Source organism: Chiloscyllium plagiosum, chromosome 1 (genome assembly GCF_004010195.1).
Source record: "Chiloscyllium plagiosum isolate BGI_BamShark_2017 chromosome 1, ASM401019v2, whole genome shotgun sequence".
Lineage (NCBI taxonomy): Eukaryota > Metazoa > Chordata > Chondrichthyes > Orectolobiformes > Hemiscylliidae > Chiloscyllium > Chiloscyllium plagiosum.
This window is the reverse complement of record NC_057710.1, coordinates 110,988,024-110,998,660: the sequence shown is the minus strand read 5'-3', so window position 1 is coordinate 110,998,660 and position 10,637 is coordinate 110,988,024. Positions and strand designations below refer to the sequence as shown.

Sequence of the window (10,637 nt, the reverse complement as noted above, 5' to 3'; positions counted from 1 at the left end):
TGTGAAGACTCTACCCTCTCCAGTTTATCCATGTGTGGGTGGTCCCCACTTTATGAACATCTGACTTACAAATGCCTGTACTTACGGATAAGATCTCATATTAATATTCATTTTAACGATTCGACATACAAACGTTTGCTTGCACTGAAACTATTAAAATATATTGTATTCTGTTCTGACTTATGAACGTATTCAGGAATAGAGCCCAGTCATCACGAGGAGTCTGTCTGTAACTGTAACCTCTCATACTTGGAACCATTCAAGTCAATCTTGTCTCCACCCTCTTCAGCAGGTTTACATTCTTTTGAAAAGTGTGGTGTCGTGAATAGGACAGGTGTCATGAACAGTGGCTGGAGCTGACCTAATGTCTCATTTATTGGTGTATTTTTTGTTGTGGTATAATTCTGAGGGAACTAGAAACAAACTTGTATTGTCAACAATAAGTCAACATTGCCAAATTTGACTAGAGGTCATTGGTTACATCAGAGTATAGAAATCAGCCTTGGAACATTCCTCCCTACTAGCCTCAAATACTCACTGGATACATTCTTTGAGTCATCAGAGAACCTGCACAGGTGAAGCTGCAGAAGTAATGCGAAAAATAACAAAATAACTTTAATACAGAAAATCCATGTTTTCTTGTAGTGCAGATGTTTTATTCCAGCTGAAACATTGTTCCTCGTATTCCTTCTACAGCCAACTTTGTCCTATGGCACATTACATAGACGTGCATATAATCTCCCAAGGTGGTAATGGACCACTGTTTTGTTTTGTACTAATTCATTAACTTTTTTCTGGGGTTTCTATCCAGGTGTGCTTGCTTCTCTTATGCCCAGCTAATCTTATACTCCAATCATATTGTATTACTTTTCTACCTAATCTGACTGCAAAATGCACCTTAAAGTCCCGTTCTAAGGAAGAGTTACTCGACCTGAAATGTTAATTCTGATTTCTCTCCACAGATGCTGAGCTTTCTCACCAATTTCTGTTTTTGTTAAAATTCCTAGAATTACTTTTTCCTCTTTGTTATCATTCATTCCAACAACTGTAATGCTTTATCCAACTTGCTCATGTCCGTGATACCTGCTTCCAGTTTACTTGATCCTATTCTGTTCAAATCACTAATCACTCAAATTCCGTAACTCATGTCCATGTTAGCAGACAAAGTTAATAGTTCCATCTCCTTCAAATCTACCATCAACACCAGACTCCTTAAGAAAGCTAGGTTTGATCTTTTCTGTCTGTACAGAAATCCCTTTCCGCTCCACCATCCTTGAACACATTGTCTGAGCCCATTTTACCTACAGTTCCATGTTAGATTTATACTCAAGCAATAATACTTTACAGCCATTATCAAGGTCACTAATGTCATTCTTCATGCCTGTATCCTCTAAAAGATCATCTCTCCTGATCCTTGTTGACCTCTCTGTAATCTTCGATACAGTTGACCACACTACCAGCATCAGCTTGATTCTATTTTTAACGTTAAATTGTGGCCAGTTTATCTTTAGCAGTGGTTTCTCCTCTAGTTTTCACATTGTTTTTCCTGGTGTTCCTCTGTAGGTCTACCTTTCATTTCATCAAAATTTCTATCCACGTGCATCCAGCAGTAACATCATCCGAAATCACTCCAGATTTTGTCTGTATGCAGATGACACTCACCTGTATCTCACCATCATCTGTTTAGGCCTCTGCAGTCAGATTTGTCACTCTGCTCATTTGACGTTCAATATTGGATGAGCTGAAATTTCTTTGAATTAACTATTCAGAAAACTATAGACTATAATACCAAAGTCATTGGCTTCAGTTCCACCCAAACCTCATTCCCTGACCATCACTTCCATCCCGGGGTAAATGTCCTAATCTGAGTGATGCTGCCTTCATGTTATGTTTGATGTACCAGACTTCAAGATCTCAATGTTTTTCTTATTCTGGACCCTTCTGTACCTCTGATTTTAATTGGTTTAACATTGGTGATCAAGCTTTCATGGTTTTAAGCTTGACTTCTCTCCCTTAGCCTTCCGATCTCATGGGCTATTTTCCTTTTTTTCTTAAAAACAACTTGGTTGATTAAACTTTTTGGTTATCAGTCATAATAAATCCTTGAGCAGTTTACTTTTTTAAAATTCACAACACCCTTGCTAAACACCTTGGGATATTTTACTACTTTCACTGCACTGTATACATTTAAATTTTGTTGTTATTATGATTACCCAGTTTATTAGTCCAATATCTGGTGCCTTTAGACTTAGTTACTTGCAACCCACTCCTATTCACATGTCACATTATTCCATTCCCAAAGTTGATATCATTCAAAACTCTGCTGCCAGAGTGCTTACTTTCCTCAACTCCCAGTTAGCCATTTTTTTGATGTTTCGTTGAGCTATGTTAGCTCCCTGTTGACTAATGCCTCAATGATAGCATTCTCATACTTATTTTGTGACTCATTTGTGGCCTCTTTCCTGCTACATGTGTAATTTCCTCCAGCTCCCTTCACAATAAATGAAATCCTGGTCACCTCCAATTTTAATTACTCACAATTAACAGTGTTGTGGGACTGGGCATTCATCTTTTAACAGAATAAGCACTGGAATTCTCTCCTTAGACCTTGTCTTTTCTTATTTAGGATGCTTCTTAAATCTAGCCTCTCCGGCCAAGCATTTGGTCATCTTGCCCTCCTTATGCACTTCATGTGGCTCAGTGTTGAATTTAGTTTACAATGCTGTTATGGTTCATGTTGAAACATTCTGTTACATGAAAGGTCCTATCTGAATACAAAATGTTGTAGTTTATGCTCCTAAATCTGACTTCCAACCCAGTCACCAGCTGGTTACTTGATAAAAAACAATTGCATTCCATTTTGTTTCTTTTGTGTCTTCCAAACAATTCTATCCGTGTAAATTTAGCTTTCGCCCCATACTGTTAAATCATGTTTTCTATATGTGTCATTTAACAGTGTAATTCTCATAGGATGCATCTTATTCAAAATTTTGGCATGTAAATACAGAATCTTGAGGCAATGACTTTTCCTTTCTTTATCCTACAGTATTTATTGTTTTTCAGAGTCACACACCAACCTGACCAAACAATGTCACTGTTCCTTCACTGTTATTAAGTCATAATTCTGAAAGTTCCCTCCTAATAGTACTATTGGTGCACTTAGCCCAAAGCGACCACAATCGTTCAAGAAGGCAACTCACCATCACCTTTTCTGTGTTAATTATGGATGGGCAATAAATTCTGGCCTGCCAGGAAAACCCAAATTCAGTGCAAAATTAAGAAAATATTTAGCACTTAACAACCACATGGTTTCCTATCTCGGTTTCCCTGCATGTGATATCATCTCCTTTCTCAAGGTCTGATCTTTCATAAAGCCTAGCAAATTTTCTACTTGGTCTAATTCTGTGTTGGCAACTTTTTCTCTCCTTGCAAGCTTGTCAGAAATTTCAAATTACCCAGTTTAAATCCTCTGAGCTCTTTATTTGACTTCTCTGTGACCCATTTATGCAACTCCCTCCCTGCCTGGGATGTCACCTCACATTCCAAAACATTGTGTTTCACTATCTCATTGGTTCTGATAGGAACAATGACTTTTGGCTGATCATCCCCTTTTTCCAGTACCTTTTCAATCCTAATTCTGTCTCTTGCCCTAACACAAAGAAGGCAATGTATCAGTCCGAACTCTCAGAAACAGCTACAGAAAAGCCTTTCTATTTATCTAGTCAGAGAAACCCCGATGATGGTCATAAATGTTTTCTTCTCTTTGTATTCATAACTTATCCCTTCCTTAGGAAACCTCTTGTTCCACGGTGTCACTCATGATTTCAATTTTCAAGAATTATTTCCATAGTTAATAACACTGGGAGTACATGAATAATGCAGTTTTTACATCTCTGATAATGAAAGCGATGTACGCCCTCAGAGCTTCAGCCTGCCTTAAATAATTCAGTAGGAAGCATTGCAGTTCTGCCATTTCTCATCTACTCAGGTAATAAGCAGTTTTGGATGTGGTGCAGGACCAGCAGTCACTGTGGCGAATACTAAGTCGTACATTGTAAATTCTTAATGTAGCAGGGCCCCAGTAAATGCATTACAGCTGCAAAGAACAATTGGTACATTAGCTGCTTTACCTCGCCCTTTGAAGAGCTCTTTGCACTGCTGTTTTACATTCTTTTGACAGGGTCAGTGCATTGTTTTGACTTCACTGTTTTTTGTTGTTGTTGCTTGTCTTCATAAAAGGCATCTGGCTCAGAACCCATTTATTTGTGATTGCCATCTGAAATGGCTTGCGGACTACCTGCACGCAAACCCCATTGAAACAAGTGGTGCCCGCTGTACCAGTCCTCGCCGCCTGGCAAACAAGAGGATCGGGCAGATCAAGAGCAAGAAGTTCCGCTGCTCAGGTAATTGGATTGTTTGAACTTTATTATTTGTTGATCTAGTAATATATATTAGACTGTCTTGGCTTGGAGCACCTCTCATATGGATTCTGATAATTTGTCTGTTTTACTGTGAATTATTAAAGCTCTCAGAAGCTTTTCAGCCTCTTTGTTTCTGACTCAATGCTAACTGTAGTGTTTCAGTCTCGTGCTGTTTGCTTTGCCATTTGTTTCAGTGTTGACGAATTGCAACCTGTGGATTTAATATAATATAAACTGTTCCTTTTTCCTTCAGCTGCTAACATTCAGGTGCCTCTCTTCTGTCTTTTCTCTTTCTCTCTTTTTTTATGTTTTTAGCAAAAGAACAATATTTCATTCCAGGTAGGTTTGCCTTGCAGCAGAACTGACCAGCTGTGGATTTCTCTTAGGATTTAGTGGAGTGTTGCATGCTGTACTAATTGGGTGAATCTCCCCAAACAGTGACATAGTTTCTTCCTCATCTTCCAGTAGTTGAATCTGCTCCTGATAAGAGATTTGCATGAAACCTTTCAATCCGAGTAGCTGAATCCTTAAGCCCATGTTTCTGTATGTCACCTATGCAGTTGCCATGCATCATGGTTCTTTAATTATTCTCTGATTCTATTCCCACGTCTGGTCTAAGGTCGCTATTTATTGGAGGTAGTAGCACATTATTCATTCCTGTCTTCATAGAGTTTAACATTTGTTGTCACCTTTCATGCGTTAAAGCTTCAACAAGAAACTTTTGGTCATGTTGTTTAGAAAAGGGTTAGCATAAATGCCAATGGCTGGATGAGAAATACTCAGCGCAGCATCATCTGACCTCCCTGTTGCAATCCATTAGTAGACAAAGTTCAATTTACTTTATATGGCATTTTGGAAATGAGAACAATCACTTATACCAGAAGAAACTATCCTGTATGCTCTAATCTTAAAATAAACCACTTACTGGTTCAGTTAAGGCCCTGTTAAGAACATTTCTTTGGATATCCAGAAAACCTCCCATCATTCCTTGTTCATGAAGCTGTTTGGGTTATCTGCTATCAGGTTGCTGTTACATTATCAGAATCTTGGAGCCACCTGGGAGGACGACAGGTTCAAGGGCCTGTACTGCGCTGTATTCTTCTATGTTCTATGTTCTATGTTCTATTCCTTGTTCATGAAGTTGTTTGGGTTATCTGCTATCAGGTTGCTGTTACATTATCAGAATCTTGGAGCCACCTGGGAGGACAACAAGGACAATAATATTTTGCATTGATATTGTGCCCAAAGTGAAGATACATGACTAAAAGTATTTCACAGAGTTGCTGTCTGAGAGAAAGTGGAAACAGAGGGAAAGGAAATTTCAAGAGAGGTTGTCAGAAGTTTTTGCCCACAGAGGTAGATTTTAAGCAGAGTCTTAAAGGACAAGGGATGCCAGGAAACAGTAAGGCTTGGAGAGGATTCCCAAATTTCCATCCATCACAGGATGGTTGAGGATACAATTACCAATGGCATATTGAAAGGTGGAATATGGTTTAAGGTGGTGGCTGAAGGCTTTAGCATTCCTAATGTTGAACTGAAGAAAATTGGCTTATACAATACTTGACTTTGACCCTGATCTGAGCTTCTGTCCATCCCCCTCACTGTAACAAATTGCACAGTAACATCACCTGACTTCATCTCTGTCTCAGCCCAATAGCTGGGGAAATCGCCATCCATGTCTTTGACATCACTGGATTGGACAATTCTCTTCTGGTTGTCGAGCTTCTGACAGAATCAAATAGGCCATAGTCTAACTCGTCCATAACTAATGGTGTATTTCTATACCTGAGATTGAAAGAAGACATCAGACAGAAAAAGTGTTTAGAGAGAGAGAAAAAACACTCTACATGACAATAGAAAGCTATATTTAGTGAATATAATGTATAAATGTAAATGAAATAGTGTTATTGTACTAGAGGGGTGGGAGAGCTTTACTTAACAATAAGCTGTTAATGGCCTCTAAGTATAGACACTCCCAACCCAAAGACCCTAAGGAGTGATATCTAATTATGTTAGTAGCAGTATTAGCCTAAAGCATAAACCAAAACATAATAGCAGGCAAAGAAATGTCTGCAGCCAGGATCTGAAGTTAGATCGCAGACCCTGGGACACAGCTGAAAATCGGAAGGAGTCTAATAGCAGGAAGACTCAGAGGCAGGACAGAATCTTAAAAAACATCAAACACAAGGCCTCAGCGCAGGATGACTCCAAAAAATGGGAATGTCCAAAGACATCAAAGCCAGGTCACACATCAGGAATACTGTAGAGAATAAAAACACAGAAATAGAACAGTAGACAGAAAGAAGAGAAATCTCAGGCACGTATCCACATTAGTGTGGTGCTACAGCTGATCAGAATATGGCACCAGTAAAGACTACCAACACCACACTGTTTGAAAACATGGAACACCTCTAGCAAGGCTATGAGAGAGAACTCTGACAGCATCAGTTTCACCATCAGTTTCAGGCTTTTATGTGAAAGAGAAGCAATACTGAGTCTGGATGTTTCTATATGCTGTCGGTTCAGTAGCTGATGATGCTTTGGGTACGGCAGAGTGTGGGAGAAACTACAATGAGCTGGATCACATTTGACCAGTGTGAGCTACGGTGAGATTTGTGGCAAAATCAGACGAGAGTTCAATAAGCCTGATCTGAACCTGTGTGGATCCACAGAGCATCCCTGCCTTGCCTTGAATGCTTGCACTTTGCCCTCAGCCAGAGACACCAGGTTTATGTTATGTCTCACTGTTTAATGCAGACACAAATCCAGGAAGCTTGTTGTGGTCATCAGTCAAGTCAAAGGGGATAGCTTTCACTCAGGGAGCATAGAGTCATATGGAACAAAAACACACCCTTCAATCCAACCAGTCCATTCTGAACATAATCCCAAACTAAACTAGTCCTGTCTGCCCGCTGTTGGCCCATAGCCCTCCAAAGCTTTCCTATTCATGATTTAGAGATGTTGGTGTTGGACTGGGGTGTACAGTTAAAAATCACACAACACCAGGTTATAGACCAACAGGTTTAATTGGAAGCACACTCGCTTTTGGAGCGACGCTCCTTCATCAGGTGACTATCACCTGATGAAGGAGCGTCGGTCCGAAAGCTAGTGTGCTTCCAATTAAACCTGTTGGTCTATAACCTGGTGTTGTGTGATTTTTAACTTTCCTATTCATGTACTCCCAGCACTGTAAATCAAGGACAACCTCTGATACCAGTCTTAGAGATTGGACACAGGCAAGCAGCCAGCTAGAGTGAGGATGCCCTCTATATAAGGGATGAGGAGCTGAGTGCTGGTAGCCCATCACTGGTCTTGACTCTTTCCGCACTGTTGTGGGTCATTCACCACTTGAAATGAAAGACAGGTGGATCCTAAGGGAGGTGAAAGTGAGTGGAAAGCTGTTACTTTTGGTGCAAGTGGGAATGGATCCTCAGAGAGTTCGCAGGCAATACAGAGGCCAGACAGGGTTAGTGGTGTTGTGGGTTAGAGTGGGTGATAGCAAGAGAAGATGTTGCAGGCAAGAGTAAGAGTGGAAGAACATACAAGGGAAATTGTGTCTCACAAACTTGATTGAGCTTTTTGAGAAAGTAACCAAAAAGATGATGTGGGCAGAGCATTAGACATTGTTTATATGGACTTTAGCAAAGCCTTTGACAAAAATCCACATGGTAGTCTAATGAGTAAAGTTAGATCACATGGAAATCAGGGAGAGCTTGCCAATTGGATACATAATTCACTTCATGGTAGGAGACAGAGTTTGGTGGTGGAGGGTTGGTTTTCAGGCTGGAGGCCTGTGAGCAGCAGTGTTCCACAGGGGTCAGTATTGGGTCCACTTTTGTTTGTCATTTATATAAGTGACTTGGATGAGAATGTAGGATTACTAAGTTTGTGGAGGGCACCAACATTGGTGGTGTAGTGGACAGTGAAGAAGGTTATCTAAGATTACAAAGAGATTTTGATTAATTGAGTCAGTGGGCTGAGGAGTAGCAGATGAAGTTTAATTTGGGTAAATGCAAGGAATTGCATTTTAGTAAATCAAACAAGAGCAGGGTTTATACAGTTAATAGTAGGGTCCTGGGTTGTATTGGAAATGTGTTGCTGGAAAAGCGCAGCAGGTCAGGCAGCATCCAGGGAACAGGAGAATCGACGTTTCGGGCATAAGCCCTTCTTCAGATTCCTGAAGAAGGGCTTATGCCCGAAACGTCGATTCTCCTGTTCCCTGGATGCTGCCTGACCTGCTGTGCTTTTCCAGCAACACATTTCCAGCTCTGATCTCCAGCATCTGCAGACCTCACTTTCTCCTCCTGGGTAGTATTGTAAAACAGAGAGACCTAGGAGTTCAGGTACATGATTCTTCAAAATTCTTTGTGTTACAGGTAGACAGGGTGGTTAAGAAGACATTTAGCACACTTGCCTTCATAGCTTAGATCTTTGAGTATAAGAATTGGGACATTATGTTGAGGTTGTACAGGACATTGGTGAGGTGCCTTCTGGAGTACTGTGTGCAGTTCTGCTCACCCTGCTCGAGGAAAGGTAATATTAAATTGGAGAGGGTTCAGAATAGATTTACCAAGATGCTGCTGGGGATGGAGGGCTTGAGTTATAAAAATAGGCTGGATAGGTTGGGACTTTTTCACTGAAGCATGGAAGGTTGTGGGGCAACCTTAAAGAGATCAATAACATCATGAGGGGCATAGATAAGGTGAATAGCAATGGTCTTCTCCCGAGGGTGAAAGAGTTCAAAGCTAGGTGGCATATTTTTACGTGAGAGGAGAACATTTTAAAAGGTTTAAAAAGGACCTGAGCAACCTTTTTGCACAGAGAGTGGTTCATGAGTGAAATAAATTGCCAGACGAAGTGGAGGATGCAGGTACAGTTACAACATTTAAATATATTTAGATAAGTACATGAATAGAAAAGGTTTGGAGGGATATGGGCCAAATGCAGGCAAGTGGCGTAAGTTTAGTTTGGGAACATATTTGGACTTCTTGGGCTGAAGGATCTGTTTCCAGGCTGTACGACAGTATGAGAATTGGGGAGATTGGTACAATAACAGACATAGACAAGGTTTGCATAAATGTTTGTAGCTTAGGTACATACCCATAACTATGACAGCAGAGATCAAGTAAGTGTAAAATATCAAAGAGCAGATGGTGTCACATTGGCACAGGGGGATAAGATATTGACATTCTTCCTACATTGTTGGACTTTCCTCCAGCCAGCTCAGGCTGCAATGATCCAGATGGCAATCTCAGACCAGGCTGCTATGGACTGGCGTTGGGGCCTTCTCAACTGTGCCTGGGGAAGAAGATGTCCCATGTGTGCCCAAAGGTGTGCGGTGGCTAGTTAGTGAGATGCTTTTGGTAAGAGTCGGCAAGAAAGATCACTGGAACTTGCAGTGAGAATCCCTCCAAAAATCCCAACACAATTCGCACTTAGCAAAACAAAAATAAGATTCAGCCCTACAGAATAGGTGGCCTTTTTTGAACCATTTGGCTTATATTTTTAAACCAAAAGAGAAATTCAGTTGTTGGGCAAAATTCAATCCATGATCACAGTGACTGAGAGAACCACTTAGAGTCATAGAGTCATAGAGATGTACAGTATGGAAACAGACTCTTCGGTCCAACCCATCCATGCCGACCAGATATCCCAACCCAATCTAGTCCCACCTGCCAGTACCCGGCCCATATCCCTCCAAATCATAACTATTCACATAGCCACCCAAATGCCTCTTAAATGTTGCAATTGTACCAGCCTCCACTACTTCCTCTGGCAGCTTATTCCATACACGTACCACCCTCTGTGTGAAAAGGTTGCCCTATATCTTTCCCCTCTCACCCTAAACCTGATGTCAGTGGGAGAGCACTTTGGGGCCAGTGACCATAATCCTATTCGTTTTAAAATAGTGATCTAAAAGTTGAAGTTCTAAATTGGAGAAAGGCCAATTTTGACGGTATTAGGCAAGAACTTTCGAAAGCTGATTGGAGGCAGATGTTCACAGGTAAAGGGACAGCTGGAAAATGGAAAGCCTTCAGAAATGAGATAACAAGAATCCAGAGAAAGTATATTCCTGTCAGGGTGAAAGGGAAGGCTGGTAGGTATAGGGAATGCTGGATGACTAAAGAAATTGAGGGTTTGGTTAAGAAAAAGAAGGAAGCATATGTCAGCTATAGACAGGATAGATCGAGTGAATCCTTAGAAGAGTATAAAGAA

General features: G+C 40.7%; 1 protein-coding gene across 1 annotated transcript in view; it reads left to right on the top strand.

Annotated features, from left to right (window-relative positions):
• Nucleotides 1–10,637, top strand: part of slit2 (slit homolog 2 (Drosophila)) — a 457,736-nt gene that overhangs the window by 312,239 nt on the left and 134,860 nt on the right. Inside the window, exons 13-14 of the mRNA XM_043700598.1 lie at nucleotides 4,240–4,403; nucleotides 4,737–4,760. Of these exons, the coding sequence (XP_043556533.1) occupies nucleotides 4,240–4,403; nucleotides 4,737–4,760 (188 nt within the window). The remainder of the gene's footprint in view (nucleotides 1–4,239; nucleotides 4,404–4,736; nucleotides 4,761–10,637) is intronic.